Source organism: Ascaphus truei, chromosome 20 (genome assembly GCF_040206685.1).
Source record: "Ascaphus truei isolate aAscTru1 chromosome 20, aAscTru1.hap1, whole genome shotgun sequence".
NCBI lineage: Eukaryota > Metazoa > Chordata > Amphibia > Anura > Ascaphidae > Ascaphus > Ascaphus truei.
This window is the reverse complement of record NC_134502.1, coordinates 16,592,666-16,618,553: the sequence shown is the minus strand read 5'-3', so window position 1 is coordinate 16,618,553 and position 25,888 is coordinate 16,592,666. Positions and strand designations below refer to the sequence as shown.

The following is a 25,888-nucleotide window of genomic DNA, read 5'->3' as shown; positions in this document are numbered from 1 at the left end:
TTATATTACTATATATATATTATAAATTATATATTATTAAATAAATATTTATTTACATTCCTGCTAATCATAATCATTGACAACCCCCTACACCAAAGAAAAAGAATGAATGACAAAACAACATGAATCAGTTAATGTTTTTTTTTACTCTCAATTCTCACAATGCTGTGCAAATCAGATTTACATATCAAATTCGAGAAGGGATTTTCCAAAGCGTTACCTTAAACAACGCCTCAAAGGGTTGGGTGAGTCATGCGCAGTAATCAGCTAGCTCCCATCTCAAAGAGGATTACACGCAGGCGCAGTGAGGTGACTGACGCTCGGCTATGGACGGATTAAGAACACAATGTCAAGCTTCAGAAAATTAATGACTCTGTGGAGGGCGGGGTTGGGTGAGTCATGCGCAGTAATCAGCTAGCTCCCATCTCAAAGAGGATTACACGCAGGTGCAGTGAGGTGATTGACGCTCGGCTGTGGACGGATTAAGAACACAATGTCAAGCTTTAGAAAATTAATGACTGTGGAGTTTCAAATCCTTGAGCGAGCCTTGTGTGTGTTTGTGGGGGAGGGGGCTACAGGGTACAGCTGCATGAAGTTCAAAGATAATGACATACTTTAATTTCAAAGGGCAGTTCATCATAATAATATGATCCCTACACCCCCAAATACAGTACGTAAAAAGCACACAAATCAACCATGTGCAGTCAAACGCACAGGGTCGCAGTCAAAAGCTACAGCACAGATTGAATATCGTAATACAGTATCAAGATGGTTTTTGCAGGCTTGTGCAGAAAAAAAAATTAGAATAAAAAAAAGCAAATTTTTTTTTTTTGGTCACTCACTCAAGCAAGCAGTGGTGGGCAAAGTTACAGGCGCATGCGCAGTAATCACCTGCTGTCAAGCAGGAACGTGATTGAAACCAGACACACGTTCAAAGGAATGGTGTGGGAGAGATGTACTGCATTGTAGAGAAGATAAGAAGTTGAAATACCCTGCATTGCAGTTAATTATCCTGAGCGAGGGGAGAGCGCTGTATATGCCGAAATGTGACACTGTTACAGTACAGTACTGTACACGCCTATGCGTTTCAACAATTTTCAAATGAGACATACTGTACAGTACAGCACTGCAAATGCATTTATACTTTAAATATGCAAATTTACAATTACTGCGCGCGCACACACAGACTGTGTACTGACGTAGGTTGAACCGCGAAGGTATTAGACTTCCAAGACAACAGCTCACAAACGCCCCCTGAGTCTTTACACGGCATTGCATTATTGCAGACAGCGATAATAAAATGCTAATATCACAAGCGCTAAAATAACGCAATTCACTCCGGACTAAAAAAAAAAAAAACACACCTGACCGAGATTATCTGAGAGCCGCGGATCTAGCCGATTTAGACTAAAGGCAGCCGCCACTGTAAACCCTCTCTAGACCATTCCAGGAGCCACTAGAGCGGCTGGTGAAGATGGAGGGACTAAGAGGGAGAGGAGTTATTAAGAGGGGGTCCATGACAGATCTGTGTGGACCTGAGCACAGCAGGTTAGTCTGAGGTCTGCAGAGAGAGTGCACACGGTGACAAGAGAGTACACGGACAGCTATGATACATTCCGATCAAGATGACTCATCACGGAATTATTGCACATCTGTGGAATAAAGAAATGTTGAACACCACCTTACCATCCACATGGGGATCCGCAACACGAGAGATTCAACAGGACACCACTGAATATAATGGGCACATTAAATACTCAAGTTAAACGATGGAGTCAGCATTTGCACCACTTTGTACATACATATAACTCCACCAGGAATGACTCTACAGGGTATTCACCCTATTACCTGATGTTTGGATGGGAAGTCCGATTGCCTATCGACTTGTGTTTTGGAGTGGAAGCAAATGGCACATCCCCGACCACGTACATGCAGTAGGAACAGTTGCAAGAAAGAAGCATACCGACTGGCCACTACTGCTGTTGATATGAATAATCGGGGCAATAAAAGGCATTATGACAAGAGAGTAAATGTACAAGAGCTACAAATGCAGGACAGAGTCCTTATCTGTATTCTGGGGATATCAGGTTAACCCAAATAGTGAATATTTGGAAACCAGAACCTTATGTGGTAGTAGAGAAGCTAAAAGGACTTCAAGAATATCGAGTAAGGCCTTGATAAGGGAGCGGGCCAGCAAAGAACCTACACAGGAACCATCTTTTGCCAATAGGCAAGTTAGTTCGATGCCCTGAGAAAGATAATATTCCAGGAGTAGCAAATCACCTAGGAGAAGTGATCGTCTGAACTGAGGACAGGGTCCTGCGGCTAGCCCACTAAGCCACTAAGCAGGATAGTGATGAGAAGTCAGATCAGGATGAGGTATACCAAAGAGAAAGAATGTTATGGCATCTATACAATATCCTGGATAAGGAAGAGCGACCTCTCCCTCAAGAGACCAGCAGAGCTGCAGGACAGAGAAAAAGATGTTATTATTGAGTTTTACCCTGAGGCAGAGAAATTCACCCCAGTGGGTCCCAAGGAACAGGACAGCGAAGTTGAAGAAACAGCAGTGATAGAGAGTTGTGAGTCCCCCGCAAGTGTAGGGTCCGCAGAGCACGATTCACCAGTACCATGTGAATCCTCTGAAAAGCAAGGGGGTATGACAGTTGTACCGCCTGTTTCTCGCCACATCCCATGAGGGAGACTAGACCTCAAATGAGAATGAACTATGATTCTCCAGGAGTGTCGACAGAAATCCCCATGATTAATTAGAATGGCTAAGTGGATTGTGCCAATGACATTAGAAATAGGTGACCCTGGGAGTTGGGGAACTACTTGGTGAAGAAATGATGCGACCCGTAAGAAGTGTATGTGTGTTGGTCCCACAATACGTATGATGTTCTGACCTAGAGATGAGGCATTTGTTACCTTGGATAAATGTACGAATATGGTCTTATTCTGGTTGTTGGGAATTCAACGTTTTAGCAGGGGGAGGATGTAACTCCTGTGTATAGCACACAGGTTCCTACCATGTTCCTCTCCACTGGACATGTGACTGTAAGGAGCCAGTAGAGAGGCAGGTGGAGGAGGGATTAAGAGGGAGAGGAGTTTTACGAGGGTGGCAGCCATGACAGTAGATTAGATCTGTGCGGACCTGATCACAGCAGGTTCGGCCGAGGTCTACAGAGAGAATGCACATGTGCACGTGGTGACTTGAGCTGAGATCTACAGTTCCAGAGAGGAAAGGAGATCAGGCACAGCGGGAGGGGACCCTCACAGGCTATAAAGACACGGTGGTACCAAAGCACTTTTTTGTAGAACAGGCCTGCAACAGGGTCAGTACAACACAAGCTCCCACGGTGTTCCGGCACCATCATTACCCAAAATATCCGGGATTTGGTGGCTACTACACAACTGACACTGACTCACACCCGTGCAAAGCTGTTTGGGGATTGTGTTGCATATGTGTACTGTGTGTAGTAATCCTCTGCTGAGGATCACAAGGTGCCAGAGTTTAATAAGTGTATAGTAAACTAATTGAGTTACCCATACTGTGTTTGTATTACTCCTGCCGTCTGACCGTAGGACACGCGTGGCCCAGTAAGTAACAGGGACTCAGGTCCCGGCCTCAGCGATAGCTGTAAGTCTGAGAGATAAAAATAGAAGGGTTACATCTGTACATATAATTGTTCTCCAAATTGCTCATTGCAAAAGCATGATGAAATATATTGATTCTTCTCATTGCTAGGGCCATCATACTGAGACTGCTGTCATTTGTCCCTTGTGGGAATGGTTGAGCATGGAAATAAAGAGATGTATATTTGGAATTAGCACTGATTCCCAGGGGGCTGTCATTTCCTTGATAAGATAATTAAGGAGAGATGGTGTAATTAATATCTGCATTCCCAGGACATCTACACAAGTTATAAAAACTGAGTTAGGGAGACAAACTCCTGTCTGTGGGACACTGATAGACTGAGGGGACACTGTGTGTGTGACACGGCAGACTGAAGGAGCCCCTCTCCTGTGTGTGTGACTGGGACAGACTGAGAGCCTCTGTGTGTGTGTGTGTGTGTTTAACACTGACAGATCAAGTAAGGCCCTGTGCTATGTATGTATGTGACACTGACAGACTGAGGGACCCCTCTCCTGTGTGTGTGACAATAGACTGAGGGAGCCCTTCTCCTGTGTGTGTGACACTGACAGACTGAGGGAGCCCCTCTCCTGTGTGTGTGACACTGACAGACTGAGGGAGCCCCTCTCCCTGTGTGTGTGACACTGACAGACTGAGGGAGCCCCTCTCCTGTGTGTGTGTTTGTGTCATTGACAGACTGAGAGAGCTCCTCTCCTGTGTGTGTGACACTGACAGACTGAGGGAGCCCCTCTTCCTGTGTGTGTGTGTGTGACACTGACAGACTGAGGGAGCCCTTCTCACTGTGTGTGTGACACTGACAGACTGAGGGAGCCCCTCTCCTGTGTGTGTGTGTGTGTGTGTGTGTGTGTGTGTGTGACACTGACAGACTGAGGGAGCCCCTCTCCCTGTGAGGTACAGATTAATCACAAACACAGACAGATCTGCTGTTTATACAGAATGGGAAGATTGCTCCTGGTTATAATGTGGGTTTTATACACATTAGCTGTGGAAGTTTGTATGTGCTGGGAGTCAGGACGAGGCTGCCATCTGTCTAATGTAAACATTAATGAATATCTGAGCGGTTCTGGAGACGTTATTTTAGGGTCTGCGTTTTCTATTCACCTGGGCATAAGCTACAGCAAAATCCTCTTCACAAGCAAACCTGCAAATCTTAAATGTCAGGCGTAAGTTTTAATTGAATGTTGCTACAGTATCTTTGTTGCTACCAGAGGGGACACTGTGAGCTTGTGACACTGACAGACTGAGGAAATCTCTCCCTGTTTGTGTGACACAGACAGACTGAGGGAGCTCTCTTGGTGTGTGTGTGTGTGTGTGTGTGTGTGTGTGTGTGTGTGTGTGTGTGTGTGTGTGTGTGTGTGTGTGTGTGTGTGTGTGTCACTGACAGATTGAGGGAGACCCTCTCCCTGTGTGTGTGACACTGACAGACTGAGGGAGCCCCTCTCCCTGTGTGTGTGACACTGACAGACTGAGGGAGCCCCTCTTCCTATGTGTGTGACACTGACAGACTGAGGGAGCCCCTCTCCCTGTGTGTGACACTAACAGACTGAGGGAGCCCCTCTCCTGTGTGTGTGACACTGACAGACTGAGGGAGCCCCTCTCTCCTGTGTGTGTGACACTGACAGACTGAGGGAGCCCCTCTCCCTGTGTGTGTGTGACACTGACAGACTGAGGGAGCTCCTCTCCCTGTGTGTGTGACACTGACAGACTGAGGGAGCCCCTCTCCCTGTGTGTGTGACACTGACAGACTGAGGGAGCCCCTCTCCCTGTGTGTGTGACACTGACAGACTGAGGGAGCTCCTCTCCCTCTGTGTGTGACACTGACAGACTGAGGGAGCCCTTCTCCTGTGTGTGTGTGTGACACTGACAGACTGAGGGAGCCCTTCTCCTGTGTGTGTGTGTGACACTGACAGACTGAGGGAGCCTCTCAATCTGTGTTTGACACTGACATACTAAGGAATACCCTCTCATGTGTGTGACACTGACAGGCTCAGGTGACACTGCATGTACATGTGGGACACTGAGGCTGAGAAGACACTGTGCATGTGTGACACTAACAGACTGAGTGTTGTGTGTGTTACACTAACACACTGTCTGTAGCATTTCTTCCTCTCGCTCTAGGTTTGAAACCCAGAGATATCAGAACATGCGAGCGATGATATTTGCTGTGGGCGAGATTAACAAAAACCCTGACCTCCTCCCCAACATCACTCTCGGCTTCCAGATATTTGACACCTGTACTGGCACGAGACGGGCAGCAGATGGGACATTTTGGATGCTGTCGGGAGGACAAGGACAAGGAAGCATCCCCAATTACCGGTGCCACAAAGGGCCACCTCTAGCAGGTGTCATTGGAGACTCTGGGTCCACACGCTCCATCCTAATGGCGCACATGTTGGGACTGTACAGATACCCGCAGGTAAGAGAGCTATGAGTGTCACTTCTTCATGTGTACAGAGATCTCCAAACCTCATAGGTCTCTTGTTTACATGTACAGTGTTCCAAATCTCTCTCTTTCTGTCTTTCTCTCCCCCCGCCCCTTTCTTACCTTTCCTATGCACTTCACACAAAAAAGAAGGCCGCAACAGGAAGCAGAGAGCAGGCAACAGGCAGGCAGCAGGCAGTAGATAGAAGGCAGGCAGCAGAATGGCAAGCAGGCAGGCAACAGGCAGCAGGCAGTAGATAGAAGGAAAGCAGCAGAATGGCAGGCAGGCGGGTGACTGGCAGCAGGCAGTAGATAGCAGGCAGCCGGTTGGAAGGCAGGCAGCAGGCAACAGGCAGCAGGCAGGCAGCAGGCAACAGGCAGCAGGCAGGCAGCAGGCAACAGGCTGCAGGCAGGTAGAAGGCAGCAGGTAGCAGGCAGGTAGCAGGCAGGTAGCAGGCAGCATATAGCGTAGTTAGGTTCGTAGTAGCGACAGGCAATGGCGAGGCAGCAGAACACATAGTGACAGCGAGTTGATCACTGAGAAACAACCTCAATAATCATGCAACCCTGATAAGGAAAGTGAGGTCTCATAAAGGCTTGGCTAGTCCTAAAAGTTGCACTGTGTGTGTTATATATATTTAGATACAATATGCAAATGAGCACACCGTAATATTTCCATTTGCTATATGCTTTATTGTGGAGGGTTTTTGTCACTTTTTTTTTACTCACCATAACTTAACTAAGTGTGATGGAACCTATCCTAAGCTTCATATTGCAAAGCCAGTGTAACCAGCCTCACACTGATGAGACCCTAAAGGTCGAAAACGGCAGTCTGTGGATCTTAACCCAGGCTGTGCTGTGCTGTGCTGAAAAGCTGTGCAATGTAGCAAGCATAAGCTTATAGGGGACCATGTCATGTGGTTTTGAAGCAAAAGGTGGCACTGTGTGCTCATTTGCATGTCATTTCCCAGAATCCCTTGCTGCAGTGGAAGCACTGTATGTTGGGTGATAATGGTGAAAGGCAGGGTTGCAGACCTGTCTAAGACATGTGAATGAGCACACAGTAATATTTCCTTTTGCTATATATATATAGGAGAAACAAGAGAAAAAGCGCCCGATCCATGTGTAAAATCTGGTAACAAAATTTTAATAAAAAAATTAAAATAAAAAAACAAGACAAATGCACACTCACAATTTGTCAATGCAAATTAAGCATTGTATGGGTAAACCCATGCGCCAACAAGTAGCTGCTCGCCGAATGTTTACTTCAGTACATCAGACCTCACTGCTACCGGTGCATCACAGTCAGATGTCCCTCTGGAAATTCAGGTATACAGTCTGTTGTTCCAGCATTAGATGCTGTGTGTGGCTCAGGGAACGTCCTCCCTCTCCTTGCAGCAGACCCACGAGCTATTCCACCAAACGTAGCTCCTTGAAACCACGTGCCCTAAGTGTACGCGTTTCTTCCGATTGACGGATTTCATCTGATGCTTAATTTGCATTGACAAATTGTGAGTGTGCATTTGTCTTGTGATTTTTTATTAAACTTTTGTTACCAGATTTTATACATGGATCGGGCGCTTTTTCTCTTGTTTCTCCAATAGAATTTGCTGGGAGGTGCAGACCCCAAAGAAGAAGCAGCCCGGACGTTGTAATCTCCATACAAAATCATCAACTTTTTTTGTGGAAAACACATATATATATTTTTATAGTTAATTTTTTACACGTTTTTTTATTTTTTATTTTTTAACATTTTTATTTTTTGGTTAATACATTTCACCTAATCATATTATATTTTGATAATCATATTTTTCAGTGTTTTTTGCAATAATAGTTCATCATTCATCATTTTTTATTCAATATATTTTTTAACACACAACAATTATACATATACAATTTTTACATTTTTTTTATATTTTACACACACTCACCATCAATACTTATGACCACCATCTGAGTTCCTATATATATTTTATAATAATACATTTTTACAATTGTTTTATACGGGTCATCTGTGCTAACATTTGTTGTGGTCTGTTTGTTGTCAGGAGTCTAATGTGGGGCTGGTACACACCCAGGCGCTGTTGAATCTTTCAATTAAAATATATATATATTTAATGTTAGTACACTATGTGTGTGTCATTTACTATTCTAGAGGTTAAATGTAAATACATACAAGCCTTAAAGGTTATAGGTTATATGACATTATAGGGTCTATTTACAAAGCGGTGATAAAATCAGTGCATTGTTGCCCGACTTTGCATTGATTTATCGCGCACTAAAACATGAGAGGAAAAATGGTATTCACTAAGAATGAACGCCATTTTTTAAAAGGTTGCTTAAAAAATGCACTATCACACAACTGTTTTTTTTTATCAGTGCTATCGCGCTCTCAATCCTTAAAAAATTCAGCCTGGAGGAGCTGCATGGAGACGCTGCATCACCATGCACGGCTCTTACAGGCGATCGTGCAGTTAAAGTATTGATTTTGATAATTGTGTACATCAGCAGGGGATCTCCTGAGCTGAACCTAATTGATTTATGCCTCGGGGCCCCCCTACTTCCCGAGATACAGGCCCCAGTATGGGGTGCCGGTATCCCCTGTGCTTTTAAATCTCCCGCGTCACGTGACCGTGGGATTTAAATCCTGCAATAGGATACCGGCACCCCATAACGGGGCTTGTATCTCGGGAAGCAGGGGGTCCCTGAGGCTGAAATCAACACAGCTCAGCTCAGAAGACCCCTGCTCCCACACACTAGTATCAATACCCAAATAAATGCATTACCGTAGAAGCTATCCGCTGTGGTACTGAAGCTGCTTTAATTACATTTTTACTAATAGTTTGTGGGAGCAGGGGGTCTCCTGCGCTGATCCGCATTGATATCACCCTCGGGGACCCCCTGCTTCCCAAGTTACAGGTCCCGGTATGGGAGTATGCAGTATCTCCTCCAGTATTTAAATCCCACGGTCACGTGACACGGAGGACTTTAAAATGGCGGCAATACCAGCATCCCATACCAAGGCCTGTAACTCGAGAAGCAGGTGGTCCCTGAGGCAGAAATCAAAGCGGTTCAGCTCAGGAGACCCCCTGCTCCCATACACTATTAGTATAAAGCAGCTTCATTACCTTAGCGGCTAGCCACTAAGGTAATGAAGGGGTTAAGGCACAATAGCAGGTTTATTGGGGGCAGATAGGGTGAGTGAAGGGGGTACTTGTCCCTGGGTGGGTGGTTAAGCCTACCGGGAAGGCTGCTGGAGGAGTAAACCCCTTCATTACCATAGTGCATTTGCCCATTTAAAATTAAACATAAATCAGCAGCATAACATATATAAGACTTGCACTTACCCCTGCCAGCATGCCAGGATGAAGGGCGTCCTCATCCTCATCACCATCCTTGTCCTCCGTTGGCAGCAACATAACAATCAAAAATACAATCTAAATCCCATAATTAAAAAACAAAAGAAATACCAGAAATAATTAAATGCAAACACAAATACATTTAAAATAAATAAAAGCAAGCATTTGCCAAAAAATGTATTGCTTGTCACTGTATCTATCTATAGCCCTAAAGGGCATACCTGGGCAATGAAAAAAATAAAAAATATTATGAAAAAACCTGAAAAATGAAAATAACATACCTTTAATGATTTTTCTCACCTTTAGATGTCTTCACCCTCCATGCAGAAAAAAAAATATTTTAGCATTTAGCTGGTGCTACAATATTGAGAGATTTTAATGGTTGATAATCTTATCACAGCTTTGTGAATTGCTATTACTGGCCAAAAAAAAAGCGATTTTGGCATTTTTGGGCCAATTTTTTCCTCTGGCTATTAATGGTCGGTAAAAAGCCATTATATTGCGATACTGCAGTGTTATCACTGCTTTGTGAATAAGGCTGAGTCCCCGCTGGCGCTGAGCTTGCTATGCACTTTCTTCAATGTGGATCAGCACATCCCCTCTCCCGCTGTGCTCGCGCGCACATGCGCGTGCACACATGCTCTCCCAAGCGTTGTGCTTGGGGAGACAAGGGAGAGATACTTTCGTGCTGAGAGTACAAACACATACACAACGCAAACACTGAATTCAGCAGAGAGAAGTGGAAAGAGGGGGGGCAAACGGACTGAGAGGGGCGGCAAATGGACTGGGTGGGGGGCAAACAGACTGAGAGGGGGAGAAAACGGACTGAAAGGGGGGCAAACGGACTGAGAGGGGGGCAAACGGACTGAGAGGGGGGGCAAACAGACTGAGAGGGGGGGCAAACGGACAGAGGGGAGGAAATGGACAGGGGGGGCAAACAGACCTGGGGGGCAAATGGACAGAGGGGGGTGCAAATGGACAGAGGGGAGGCAAATGGACAGAGGGGGGGTAAACAGACGGGGGGAAATGGACAGGGGGGGAAAACGGACAGAGGGGGGTAAACGGACGAGGGGCCAAACGGACATAGGGGGGTAAACGGACAGAGGGGGGGAAATGGACAGAGGGGCAAACGGACAGAGGGGGCAAACGGACAGAGGGGGGGCAAACGGACAGAGGGGGGACAAACGGACAGAGGGGGGACAAACGGACAGGGGGGACAAACAGAGTGCTGCTGTGTGTTGGGGGAGGCAAACAAAGTGCTTCTGTGTGGTGGTGGGGGGGCAAACGGAGTGGTGTGGTGGGGGGAGAAGGGCTAGAGAAAGAGAGAGTGGGGGAGAAGGGAGAGAGAGAGGGGGAGAGAGAGGTGAAGGGAGAGAGAAATAGAGAGGGGGAGAAGGGAGAGAGAAAGAGAGGGGGAAGAAGGGAGAGAGAGGGGGGGAGAAGGGGAGAGAGAGGTGGGGGCGAGAAGGGAGAGAGAGGGGGGAGAAGGGAGAGAGAGGGGGAAGAAGGGAGAGAGAGGAGAAGGGAGACAAAGCAAGGGGGGAGAGAGAGGAGGCCAGGAGAGAGAGCGCGAGGGGGGGGCAGGGGAGAGAGCACAGGGGGGGAGAGAGTGCAGGGGGGACGGGGGAGAGAGCGCAGGGGGGATGGGAGAGATGGGGGATGGCCGGGAGAGTGGGGGGCCGGAAGAGAGCGTGCAGGGGGGGAGAGTGAGTGCAGGGGGGGGGGGGAGAGAGAGAGCAATGGGGGGAAGAGAGAGAAAGAGAGAGCAATGCGGGGGGACAGAGAGAAATGGGAGGGAGAGAGAGCATTGGGGGGGAGAGAGAGCAATGGGGGGAGAGAGGGGGGGAGAGGGAGAGCAATGGGGGGAGAGAGATGAGGGGAGGGGGAGAGAGAGAGAGATAGAGAGAGATATACACAGAAACACAGACAGCCCTTATACAGCCAATGACACACCCTCTCCCATAATAGCCACGCCCCCCGCGCCTGCTCTAAAAATGTTGCAGGACAGCGATCGCTCATGCTTGGTGAGCTGGTGACATCACCGCTCTCCAAGCATGAGCGAGCTCAGCGGCAGCGGCGCCGCAGCCTAACAGAGCAGTCAGTATCGCGCTTTAAGCTCATTTATCGACCATTAAACAACTTATCACAGCTTTGTGTATAGGCCCCTATATATACAGGCTGCGTGTACTACTCCTTGAGGTTACACAACATTATATATACAGTCTGTGTGTATGTCTGTATACTGTACTAATCCTAGAGGTTATATGACATTTTATGGAAGTATAACAATGTATATATGAGATTTATTATTATGCTGTTTTAAATTGACTCGATATCCCCTGTATCATCCCAAGAGTTGCTAGGTTCTGATCCACTGTATCAGTCCTAGAGGTGCCAGACTGTATATTCCCTGTGGTAACCCTAGAGGTTCTAGGCTAGCAATAGAGTTGCAAGGCTCTGTATCCCCTGTTCCTGCCTTAAACATGCCAGGCTATGTATTCCTGTACCAGCCTATAGATTCGGGTTCCGTACTCCACCTTCACCTTCTCTCCATCTCCTTTCAGATCAGCTTCTTTGCAACCAGCTCCCTCCTGAGCGACCGTATTCAGTTCCCTTCCTTTTTCAGGACTGTACCCAGCGACGTCTTCCAGTCCCGAGGGCTGGCACAGCTGGTGTCCTACTTCAACTGGACATGGGTGGGGCTGTTGGCTGCGGATAATGACTATGGGCAGGAGGGCATCTTGGCCACCAAGATGGAGATACTGAGAGCTGGGGCCTGTATAGCCTTCATTGAGTCCATACTGATAAGCCAATCCGACAGCAACGCCCCCCACCTCTCGAGGGTCATCGCAGAGTCAAATGCCAACGTTGTGGTTGTCTTCTCCAGTGATTTATATTTTATTCCGGTGGTAGAAGAGCTCTTGAGGCTCAACGTCATGGGGAAGAGCTGGGTAGCAAGTGAATCATGGTCAACCTCAGCCCTGTTATCCAAAGAGCGATACTGGGGCGTTCTGCGGGGCACCATTGGCTTTGCAATACACAGCGGGCCGATTCCCGGGTTCAGAGAGTTCCTCAGCGCCAGCAACCCACAAAAGACTCCAGATGACAGCTTAATGATGGAGTTTTGGGAGCAGAACTTTGGCTGCAAATGGGAGAGACTAGGGACCCAGTTGCCCAACGGCACCAGGCTCTGCACAGCTCAGGAGTCTCTTGGGAGCACCTTCAGTGGTTTCAATATTCTGGGGGGGACCTACAACATCTACATTGCGGTTTACACATTGGCCTGGGCTCTGCAGGATATCCTAACTCGTAGGCTAAAGAGTTGCCCAAAATCGAGTGGCAAATGCACTGAAACTTTGGCTTTCCAACCATGGGAGGTATCTTTACCCATCCCTTCTATAATGTTTGTAACATTTGATCCTACTTTTAGATATTAATAGGGTCAGCAGCTCCTCTCTCTTTAATGGGATAAGATGCAGGGTATACCTATATGTTAGTAACATCAGTTGGATTTCCCTCTGTGGTATTAGAGGGTGTCTCCCTTTGATGGGATAAGTAGGTGTATTTAGCAGGGGATTCTAATAAGTTAACAAGGTCAGCAGTTGTCTCATTCACACTAACTCTACTAACATAACATTTCTGTACAGATGATGCCCATATTTTACATCAGGGAATCCTGCACTACGGAAACACTATTAACTTATAGGAATAATATTTCTAAGATGCCCTTTTATCCCATCACAAGGAGGTTATTCTGATTCTATTAACTTCCTCTTAGGTTCTGCACTCTATGAAGTCCGTCCGTTTCAAGACTAAAGATGACAAAGACGTGTATTTCGACTCCAACGGAGACATCCCAGCTCTGTACGACATCGTCAACTGGCAAATTAGTTCACAGGGAACCATAGAGCATGTAAAGGTCGGGAGTTACGATGCTATTGCCATACCAGGACACACATTCATGGTTAACACCACCACCATCCAGTGGGCAATGGGGGATACACAGGTACGTGCAGAACTCTGCACTAAATTGTAATAAGACTCATTCAATGCCCCATCTGGGTCTGCTATCTATATATATAGAGGTAAAAGATAGCTCAGTCTCTACTCTCTCTATATACAGGGACAAATAGCTCAGTCTCTCCTCTCTCTCTCTGTATACAGTATACAGGTGATAGATAGCTCATTCTCTCCTCTCTCCTCTCTCCTATCTCCTATCTCCTATCTCTTCTCTCTGTATATTCAGATGATAGATTGTATTGTATTGTATGTCTTTATTTATATAGCGCCATTAATGTACATAGCGCTTCACAGTAGTAATACATGTGGTAATCAAATAAATAACAGATAATATAAATAACAGATCATGGGAATAAGTGCTTCAGACATAAAAGTAACATTAAGGAAGAGGAGTCCCTGCTCTGAGGAGCTTACAGTTTAATTGGTAGGTAGGGAGAACGTACAGAGGCAGTAGGAGGGAGTTCTGGTAAGTGCGTCTGCAGGGGGCCAAGCTTTATCTATCATGTGTTCAGAATATCCACAGTGCTATTCATATGCTTCTTTAAGCAAGTGTGTCTTAAGGTGGATCTTAAAGGTGGATAGAGAGGGTGCTAGTTGGGTACTGAGGGGAAGGGCATTCCAGAGGTGTGGGGCAGCCAGTGAAAAAGGTTTAAGGCGGGAGAGGGCTTTAGATACAAAGGGGGTAGAAAGAAGACATCCTTGAGAAGAACGCAAGAGTCTGGATGGTTCATAACGAGAAATTAGGGCTGAGATGTAAGGAGGGGCAGAAGAGTGTAAAGCTTTAAAAGTGAGGAGAAGAATGGAGTGTGAGATGCAGGATTTGATCGGAAGCCAGGAGAGGGATTTCATGAAGGGAGATGCTGAGACAGATCTAGGAAAGAGTAGAGTGATTCTGGCAGCAGCGTTTAGGATAGATTGTAGGGGAGACAGGTGAGAGGCAGGAAGGCAGGACAGCAGGAGTTTACAGTAATCAAGACGGGAGAGAATGAGGGCCTGAGTCAGCGTTTTAGTAGTCGAGCAACAGAGGAAAGGGAGTATCTTTGTTATATTGCGGAGGAAAAAGCGACAGGTTTTAGAAATGTTTTGAATGTGAGGGGCGAATGTGAGAGAGGAGTCGAGTGTGACCCCTAGGCAGCGTGCTTGGGCTACTGGGTGATTGATCGTAGTTCGTTCCAACAGTTATGTGGAAGGAGGTAGTAGGGCCAGGTTTGGGAGGAAGTATGAGGAGCTCTGTTTTAGCCATGCTGAGTTTAAGGTGGCGGAGGGCCATCCAGGATAATATAGCAGAGAGACATTCAGAAACTTTGGTTTGTACAGCAGGTGTAAGGTCAGGTGTTGAAAAGTATATTTGTGTGTCATCAGCATAGGGGTGATAATTAAACCCAAAAGATGTTATTAGGTCGCCTAGAGAGAGTGTGTACAGAGAAAAGAGAAGAGGTCCCAGGACAGAGCCCTTGGGTACCCCCACAGAGAGATCAATAGAGGAGGAGGAGGTGTTAGCAGAAGAGACACTGAAAGTACGCTGGGAGAGGTAGGATGAGATCTAGGATAGAGCTTTGTTCCGAATACCAAGTGTATGGAGAATGTGAAGGAGAAGAGGGTGGTCCACGGTGTCAAATGCTGCAGAGAAGTCCAGTAATATGAGCAGAGTGTAATGACCTCTGTCTTTGGCAGCATGGATGTCGTCAGTTATTTTAGTGAGGGCTGTTTCCGTGGAGTGAGCAGTGCGGAAGCCAGATTGTAGAGGGTCTAGAAGAGAATAGGTTTTGAGAAAATGGAGCAAGCGAGAGAATAAAAGACGTTCAAGGAGTTTAGAGGCAAAAGGCAGGAGGGAGACAGGTCGATAGTTAGAAAGACAGGTAGGGTCAAGCTTGCTGTTTTTAAGTAATGGTATGACTGTTGCATGTTTGAAGGAGGATGGAAAGGTTCCAGAGCAGAGGGAGGAGTTAAAAATGTGTGGGAGCGTAGGGATTATAGTAGGAGCAAGAGGTTTTAGGAGATGGGAGGGAATGGTGTCAAGAGGGCAAGTGGTAGAGGGAGAAGAGGCGATCAACAGCGACACATCCTCTTCTGAGACAGTGGAAAAAGAGTCAAGGAAGGCAGGAGGAGAGTTAGGAAGAGGTGTAGGATTGGGAGAAAGAAACAGAGGGGATGTTCTGACGTATGGATTCCACCTTTTCCTTAAAATTGTCAGCAAAGTCCTGAGCAGAGATGGAGTAAGGAGAGGCTTCTGAGGGTGGTTTGAGTAGAGTATCAGTCTCTCCTCTCTGTATATAGAGGTGATAGATAGCTCAGTCTCTCCTCTATCTGTATATACAGGTTATTGATAACTCAGTCTCCCATCTCTATGTATATACTGTACAGGCGAGAGATAGCTCAGTCTCAGTCTATTCAATACTATCTCTGTATAAGTGGATATAAGGTCAGTCTCCCCTCTCTCTCCAGGTCCCGCTCTCCGTGTGCAGTACGAGCTGTTCGTCGGGTTTCAGGAAGGCAGCTATAAGAGGGAAGCCTGTCTGCTGTTTCCAGTGTGTCCCCTGTCCCCAAGGAGAGATCTCCAACCACACAGGTGAGGGATGAGCTCGGTTTCCAATGACACTTTAAACTGTGGGCCATGTTTTCAAAGTAGCATCTAGTAGATACATCATGTGTTGATCATTCAGTTTCATCAGAAACATCTCAATATCCACAAGAATGTTGTCTGGAACCATTTAGAACTCCAACCCCAAACCATCACTCTCACTCCCTAATTCCTTTCTCACTCATTGATTCTAATGGAACTCCCTTTTATTAAAGGCAGCTCATACTCTAGCAGGAAAATGTCCGCCGGTGCCCAAGCTCAAGCAAGATTTCCAAGCATAGCAGAAATACAAGGAAAAAACCCAGAGAAAACCATATATTAATTAACAAATGTATGCAATTGACTAAAATAATCAGACCAGTGTGATCATAGACCTGCTTGTAATAATGTATCTGTCATAGTTGTTGCTCAGATATAGACTATTAGAAACTTATGGTGTACCCCCGCTACAGCTTGAATATATTGCAAGGGGAGTGGTGCTGCAAGGGGCATGTAACTTAGTACACAAATAGACAGACAGAGCCCCTAATGATAGCACTCTATTCCGATGTGATATGATGATTCTTTAAAATAAATTTATTAATTGACAATGACGTTAAAATATTGGGGTCTAAAACAATGATTAAATATACCAAGTGTTACTGTCTCTAATGGATAAGTGTGTCCAGAAGAGTGTACATTATTGGGTTAATGTCCAGAGTTTGGATAGTTCACTGGCCCTAGTATTCCTCGTATAGAGTGAACAGACTAGAGTACTTATTAATTGTCAGCAGTTTGGGCCACACATGTAGTGCCCCAGTATTGAAATACTAGTTAGTGCTCTTTAGTGTGGGACCTATGCTATGCTGCTACGATATTGCAGCTGAAAGCATATTAAAGATGTTGTATAAAACAGATCTTGGTCAAAGTGCACCTATTGATGTATTACTGTCACCTCCCTGTACAATTGGTGGTATATTAGGATGGGTGTGTGGTGCTTAGTACATATACATCCCAAGTGTGTTGTGCCTGGGGTGTACTGAATACTAGTATTATAGGATATTATACTGGTTTGTATAGTGGCACTGCTGTAACTCTGATCTAGATAGATACCAAGTTAATAGCTGAGTACTGTTCCTTTTGGGGTATGTATATCGGTCAATTGACAGACCTGTCCCCATTTGGTGCAGTGCTCTTCATGTGTGGTAGTATTCTGGCACTCCAGAGGTTAATTGCTGGTTAGGTTGCCATTTTGCTTTATGTATATTATACCCTATGAGCTTGACGCTGTGTCAGGGAAATAGCATTCAGGCTGCCTTAGATAGTTAGATAATACAGTGTTTCGCCAGATACTTTGTTGCCTTTAGTGATATGTGACTATTAAATCCATTGGGACCCTAACAGTCCTGTACTGTGCACTGGTGGAGCCACGCTGACTCTCTCAGTCACACTGAGTCAGTGTATGTGAACTCGGGCTCCTCCGCGAGCACGTGGTCACGTGCTTGCCGACGCGCGCGTTTCGCGAGTGCTTTTTCAAGGCTGGATAATATACATAAAGGAAAACGGCAACCTAACCATCAATTAACCTCTGGAGTGCCAGAATACTACCACACATGAAGAGCACTGCACCAAATGGGGACAGGTCTGTCAACTGACCGATATACATACCCCAAAAGGAACAGTACACAGCTATTAACTTGGTATCTATCTAGATCAGAGTTACAGCAGTGCCACTATACAAACCAGTATAATATCCTATAATACTAGTATTCAGTACACCCCAGGCACAACACACTTGGGATGTATATGTACTAAGCACCACACACCCATCCTAATATACCACCAATTGTACAGGGAGGTGACAGTAATACATCAATAGGTGCACTTTGACCAAGATCTGTTTTATACAACATCTTTAATATGCTTTCAGCTGCAATATCGTAGCAGCATAGCATAGGTCCCACACTAAAGAGCACTAACTAGTATTTCAATACTGGGGCACTACATGTGTGGCCCAAACTGCTGACAATTAACAAGTACTCTAGTCTGTTCACTCTATACGAGGAATACTAGGGCCAGTGAACTATCCAAACTCTGGACATTAACCCAATAATGTACACTCTTCTGGACACACTTATCCATTAGAGACAGTAACACTTGGTATATTTAATCATTGTTTTAGACCCCAATATTTTAACGTCATTGTCAATTAATAAAGTTATTTTAAAGAATCACCATATCACATCGGAATAGAGTGCTATCATTAGGGGCTCTGTCTGTCTATTTGTGTACTCAGATATAGACTAATAATGTCAGTGCAGTCTCAAATTGAGGCATAGATTATGAATAGCACATAGCTGATGTGATAACGTATAGGGAACTTCCTCAGGTGTTTATCCACATGGCAGCAGATGGAAATTAGGCTGCATAGTTTTGTTACCAAATTGGAATTTGAGGATTTTCTTAAATATTCCTCGGGTTAGCCTTATAAATTAAAGAGGGGTGACATGGCGTAATAACATTTAATAAACATGGGCTGGTATAAAAACAAATGAACACTCACAAACGCCTAGTATTTTTGCACCTTTTGAATAAAGCTTTCCAGCATAAAGAGTCTGTATCTTCCTGGATTCCTTTGTAACAGGGACAGGGTGTTTCACATCACCAAAGCATTGCTGTCATCTGACAGGTTGTATCCTTCCACACTGGGATAGCGTACAAAGGACTCGGGGGCATCTCTTTAGGTTGGAGGAAAGGAGATTTCACCTGCAGCAAAGGAAAGGGTTCTTTACAGTAAAGGTAGTTACAGTGTGGAATTCATTACCCATGGAGACTGTGATGGCAGATACAATAGATTTGTTCAAAAAAAGGTTGGACATCTTTTTAGAAAGGAAAGGTATACAGGGATATACCAAATAACTATACATGGGAAGACTGTTTATCCAGGGATTAATACGATTGCTAATTCTTGGAGTCGGGAAGGAATTTATTTTTCCCCTTACGAGATATCATTGGATGATAGGACTCTGCGGTTTATTGTTTGCCTTCCTCTGGATCAATAAGTAAGTATAGATATAGGATAAAGTATCTGTTGTCTAAATTTTGCATACACTGTAGGTTGAACTTGATGGACGTACGTCTTTTTTCAACCTCATCTACTATTTAACTATGTAACTATTTCCATCTGCTGCCATGTGGATAAACATCTGAGGAAGTTCCCTATAAGGCTGCATCCCCACTAGCGCTGAGCGCGCTGAGTGAGCGGAGTTTGCGGCGGTAACTTACATATAGTATATAGCTATATGTAAGTCCCCGCTCAACCTGTGCGCGCGTGCTTGTGCGCGGACACACAAGCTCACCCACGCTCGGTGCTTAAGTAAACAAAAAAACTATCCTTGTCCGCGCGCTCAACTATCCACAATGCCCCCACCCCCATCCCCGCACGCGTGTACAAGTAGGACACCCGGCGCTCATACTTGGTGCGCTCTCCAAGCATGAGCGTGCTCAGCGCCAGCGGGGACTCAGCCTGAGTTATCACATCAGGTGTGTGCTATCCATAATCTATGCCTCAATTTGAGGCTGCACTGACATTATTAACCTCTATCTGAGCAACAACTATAGTGACAGAGATCGCAATGGTCTGACTATTTAGTCAACTACATAAATTGGTTTATCAATACACTGTTTTCTCTGTGTTTTTTTCCTTGTATTTCTCCTATGCTTGGAAATCTTGCTTGGGCGCCGGAAGACATTTTCCTTTTTTTCCTGCAGCTGTTTGGAGGGTTCGTGGAAATTCCTCTTTTGGACTCTGGCTGCCGGACATAAGTGTTATCCCATTTGGGACATTTTACTACCTCGTGACAAATTGGTGTGTTTCACTTGTATGAGTTTCCCCCATCACGCATTAACCTTTTCACTCCTAATTAGTTTGTAATTTAATGGTTAGCGCTACTTTCATTGTTCTAGCTCATACTCTACCCTCTTCTTTAGCGGGCACAGCACATGGTTTTAGGTCCTGTAAGACCAGCTGCACCTATTAAGCAGAGAGTTTGTTGTGTGTGGTATGCGGCATACTGTAGGTTAGGGGGCGCTATAGGAATTATTTGGAAGTAACTCCATCCAGCACGTTCTGGGAAGAACTAAGGTCATCATCAAAGAGGCAACCTGGGGACTTCCTGTTTTCCACCCTCCAAAATTGAATATACTTTTAATAAAATAGTACTTAAACCTTCTGCGATCTCCTTTCTGTCCAAATATTTAAGTCACCTCAGTGAACTATATTCCTAGGTTTATAACATAATTCCATGACCCTCTCTAAATGCACGCATCCCCTCCGGAAGATACAAAAGACCACCGCGCTCAAACCTCTTCTAACCTTCTCCGGGAGTATTTAACTGCTTCAAAAATTGATTGGTCAATGTTTACTTTTCTTTGGTGTGTGATTGTTTTGGTATCTTTATATTGCCAATAATTCCCTCCATATACTGAAACTCTTTCCCTAACTGTTTCTAGAACTGCACTCTATAACTCTTCCCCTAACTACTGCACGCCTAAAACCGCTCCCTTTAACTCCTTCCCAACTTCTACTATAACCGTTCACTATAACTCCCCCTCTAACTGCTCCTATAATCTCTCACTATAACAGCCCCATTCACTTCTCATCTAACTGCTTCCTAAAACTCCTCCCCTAACTATTCCTATAACCATTCCCTACAACTCCTCCTCTAATTACTCCTATAATCTATAAATATAAAAGGCATAGGTATTTTGCCATACAAACTTTCAGCTGTTACTGGGTTTGTGAAGCAACAACTGGAATGCCTCTTCCTGTAGAGGAGCAAGGAGGGGAGGAGACAGAGAAAGACAGCAAGAATGGGAGAGCTGACAGAGAGAGAGAAAGCAAGGAGAGGGGCAGAAAGAGAGACAACAAGGAGAGGAAGAGACAGATGAGATGAGTAGGACAGGAGGGAGTGTAGTGTGCACAGAGAGAAAAGGAGATACAAAGGCAGTGAGTGCAAAGAGACGGGAGGAGACAGTGCAAAGAGGAACAGGGCATGATGGAGGCAGAATAAGGTGAAGAAGAGGGGGACAAGAGAAAGAAAGGCATAACCAGGAGCGGTGAAAACAAAGAGTAATGCTTAAAAAAACTTTAAGATCTGCTAGATCGAAGTATGTTACGTAGGGTACAGCTAGTTCCATATAACTCTTCCCTTAACTGCTCCACAACCAATATATATGTTTTGTTCTCTTTCAGACTCCATTGACTGCCTTCGTTGCCCGTGGGACCAGTTGCCCAGTGTCCAACAGGATAGATGCATCCCAAAGACCATTGAGTTTCTTTCCTATGAAGAGCCTCTAGGTGCAGCTTTGGTAGCCACTAGTGTAATTTCTTCCATGATCCCAGTTGCCCTCTTGGGGCTCTTCAGCCACTACAAGTCCACTCCAATTATCCGAGCCAACAACTACTCCCTAAGTTGTCTTCTTCTGGTGTCCCTGTCCCTCTGCTTCCTCTGCTCTTTGGCTTTCATAGGTTACCCCCAACCTGAGAAATGTCTTTTTCGTCAGGTGGCATTCGGCATGGTCTTTGCCCTCTGTGTCTCATGTGTCCTTGCCAAAACCATCACCGTTGTCATTGCTTTCAAGGCCACGAGGCCAGGCAGCAGCCTAAGGAAGTGGACAGGAACAAATGTGTCCTTCTTTGTCATTGTACTGAGTGTCCTTATTCAGTTCTGTGTGTGCCTCATCTGGCTGTTAAACTCCCCTCCCTTCCCAGAACACAACATGCAAACTCAACCAGGGATCATTATTGTTGAGTGTAATGAGGGCTCACCCCCTGCCTTCTGGTGCATGCTGGGATATCTCAGCCTCTTGGCCACTATCAGCTTCATCCTTGCCTTCCTGGCCAGGCAGCTCCCTGACAGCTTTAATGAGGCCAAGTTCATCACCTTCAGCATGCTGGCCTTCCTAAGCGTCTGGCTGTCCTATATCCCGGCCTCCCTCAGTGCCCGTGGTAAGTACACCGTGGCCATGGAGATCTTCGCCATTCTGTCTTCCACCTGGGCCCTGCTGGTCTGTATCTTTGTTCCCAAGTGCATCATCGTCCTCTTTAGGCCAGAACTGAACACGAGAGACAATTTAATGGGGAGAGGGAAAAAATAGAAACAAAGAAGATTCAACCACTGGTGGTCACTTCTGAATGATTATATTGAATACATGAGCTCTCTCTTTGTCTTTCTGTCTCCACCTTTCTCTTCCACCCTTATCCACCCCATACCGTTACTTTTTTCTCTCTTTTCCTTTATACTGTATCTTTGATCTGTCAGACTTGCTCTCTCTCGCTCTCCTTCCCTCTCTCTCTTAAGCCCAGATACACAGATTTCTGTTACCGTGGCTCTAATACCCACCCGTTATCATAATCAGTAATGGAGGTTAACGAATATGCACAAAGCTAATTATATGCGACCACTTAGCACTGTGTTATGCAGCTTTGAAGATACACATTTGCACTTAATGAGGTATTAACTTAGGTTTGTGCCTCGTCACTTCAACAATGGTCATCTGCAGATCTGGGCCTTAATGGGTTAAAGGGTCAGTACCATATAGACGAACAAGAAAGGAGAGGGAAGTCTGTTCAGGACTCAGAGATGGTGTGTGGTAATGAGTTTATTCAAATTCCCAGAGGATGGTGCACGCCAAGAGATGCTACTAATGAAACACATCAACATAAAGACCCTGTAACTCACTAAACACATCCCTGCTATAAAATATGTCCCTGTCAATAGGTCACTTTGCTCTTATGTGGGACTGACCCTTTAACCTATTAAATATGTCCCTGTAATTAGGTCACTTTGCTCCTACATGGGACTGACCCTTTAACCCAATAACACATCACTGTCATTGGGGGGCTGTAACAGGGACTTATCCCTGTTTAAATAAAGCAGCCTCAGAGCTCTGACAATCCAGCAGAGAGATAGTTAATTGCAGCCACTCAATTAACTAGTCTCCACCTGGACTAATGAAAGCTCTGTAAAAAGTTTCATGTGAGACACAGGATTAGAGATTTTTCCTTAGCTCACATTTGGGCTGACAGACGAAGAGCAGAGAAGCCTGCACACAGATATTGTCTTGAGCACAAAGGCTGTGCTGAGATCAAGACACCCATATTTCCTGGACACAGAGGTCTCAGGAACCTACCAGAGACTGACATGGAAGTCCACCTGCTTAAGGTGCCTCCTGAGACTTTGGGGTGAAAGGCTGGTAATGGGAATATCCCTCCAGTCCTGCAGATAGGGTCTGGGATAGTAAGTTAGCCCTTACAAAGGGATAGGGGTTTGTTATTGTGTTTTGTTTCTAATGGTTTGCCTGGATAAAGGAACAGGCTCAATAAAGCCAAGATATAATTGCACCAAAATTGGTCTCCATTATATGTACCTTTGCACACGTCTCTTACAGGACCCTATTTAAGTTAGCCGCTAAGGTAATGAAGCTGCCTGTAAATGTCTTTTTATAGGATTGGATATAGGATTGGATTGAAGCCGGGGTTCTCTGAAGCTGGTATTAATGCATATCACCTCCGGAGACTCCCTGCTTCAATCCAATGCAGAAAAGATGCATTTTTTTTCAAAGTCCTGCTCTCAGATCCCCTCCCACCAACCTTGGGTGGCGAGATGAGATGAGTGATAAACTGGCTATTTCAGAGCTCCGATTATCTCATAGGAGCTACTATAATACAGTAATTTTATCAAAATGGCGCTATTTTGGTTTTTGGCCGCTCCCACTCGGTGAGTTTAGTCAGGAGCAAGAATGCTCAGCACAATGCACTCCCCGTGTGATTTGGCAAGGTTATTAAAGCTTTCTGAATAGCTACCTTGCCAAATTGTGCGAGAACTGCTCAAAAAACTTGATGAGTTAGTTCTCAAACCTACAAGAATAGGCCCCTAAGCCACTTTGCTCCTATGTGGGACTGACCCTTTAAAGCAGCAGTTCAAGTTGCCGTTTCAAAAAAAAAAAAAGTTTTCCCTTCAATACTGTATGTGCATCAATACAATCTGCACACTGACAAGTGAGTTGGCTAAGTTGCTGATCAATCAGTTCTCCTGTGATCGATCGGCAAAGACGTGGCTCGGGGGTTCAAAAAATCACCGTCATTGCTGCAGAAGTGTACCCAAGATGCAAAGTTCTGTGTGGAAGATCATATGACCAGGCAGGCACTGGATACATAGTTACATATAGTAGATAAGGATGAAAAAAGACGTACGTCCATCAATTTCAACCTATGCTAAATTTAGATAACAGATACTTTATCCTTTATCTATACTTACTTATTGATCCAGAGGAAGGCAAACAAAAACCCCCAGAGTCATGTAATCCAATGATGTCTCATAAGGGGAAAAATAAATTCCTTCCTGACTCCAAGAATTGGCAATCGGATTAATCACTGGATCAACATCCTTCCCATGTATACTTATTTGGTATATCCCTGTATATCTTTCCTATCTAAAAAGATGTCCAACCTTTTTTTGAACAAATCTATTGTATCTGCCATCACAGTCTCCATGGGTAATGAATTCCACATTGTAACTGCCCTTACTGTAAAGAACCCTTTCCTTTGTTGCTGGTGAAATTTCCTTTCCTCCAACCTTAAGGGATGGCCCCGAGTCCTTTGTACTGGCCGTGGGATGAATAGTTCTTTTGAAAGCTCCTTGTATTGTCCCCGAATATATTTATATATAGTTATCATATCCCCTCTTAGACACCTCTTTTCTAATGTAAATACATCTAATTTAGCTAGCCTCTCCTCATAAGTTAGATTGTCCATCCCCTTTATTAATTTGGTGGCTCTTCTCTGCACTCTCTCTAGTTCCATAATGTCTTTTCTTAGGATTGATGCCCAAAATTGTACTGCATATTCAAGGTGAGGTCTTACTAATGCTTTGTAAAGGGGCATAATTATGTTTACTTCCCTTCCATCCATTGCCCGTTTGATGCAAGATAAGATCTTGTTTGCCTTTGCAGCTACTGCATGACTTTGGGCACTATTGCTAAGCCTGCTGTCTACAAGCACTCCTAAATCCTTCTCCATCAAGGATTCCCCCAGTTTATCCCCATTTAATTTGTAAGTCGCCTTTTTATTCTTGCATCCTAAATGCATAACCTTACATTTATCTGTATTAAACCTCATCTGCCATTTACCTGCCCATGTCTCCAGTCTCTCCAAGTCCTTCTGAAGAGAAATTACATCCTGCTCTGATTCTATTACCTTACACAATTTAGTATCATCAGCAAAGATGGAGACTTTGCTCTCGATGCCAACCTCAAGGTAATTAATAAACAAGTTAAAAAGCAGGGGTCCCAGTACCGATCCCTGAGGTACTCCACTCACGACTTTAGCCCAACCTGAAAAGTTACATTTATGACAACCCTCTGTTGCCTGTCCTTTAACCAGTTTTCAATCCAGATGCATATATTATGACTGAGTCCAATTTTCTTTATTTTGTACACCAACCTCTTGTGTGAATCCGTATCAAAAGCCTTTGCAAAATCTAAGTAGACCACATCAACTGCATTACCCTGGTCTAAATTCCTACTTACCTCCTCAAAGAAACAAATAAGGTTAGTTTGGCATGATTTATTCTTCATAAATCCATGCTGACTATTACTAATAATTTTATTTTCCATTAGGTATTCCTGAATATTATCCCGTAATAAACCTTCAAGAAGTTTCCCCACTATTGAAGTCAGGCTTACAGGTCTGTAATTCCCCGGTTGTGATCTAGCTCCCTTTTTAAATATAGGCATCACATCTGCTTTACGCCAATCTTGTGGTACTGAGCCTGTGGAAATGGAGTCCTTGAATATTAAATATAATGGTT

The 25,888-nt window shown here is 44.9% G+C and overlaps 1 protein-coding gene across 1 annotated transcript; it reads left to right on the top strand.

The window, feature by feature from the left end:
• Positions 1-2,374: 2,374 nt before the first annotated feature.
• Positions 2,375-23,339, top strand: LOC142470957 (extracellular calcium-sensing receptor-like). The gene is made up of 7 exons (XM_075577764.1): positions 2,375-2,582; positions 4,737-4,818; positions 5,774-6,071; positions 12,001-12,813; positions 13,215-13,442; positions 15,902-16,025; positions 21,271-23,339. The coding sequence occupies exons 1-7, from the start codon at positions 2,375-2,377 to the stop codon at positions 22,173-22,175; spliced, it is 2,658 nt and encodes an 885-aa protein (XP_075433879.1). The 3' UTR covers positions 22,176-23,339.
• Positions 23,340-25,888: the final 2,549 nt, after the last annotated feature.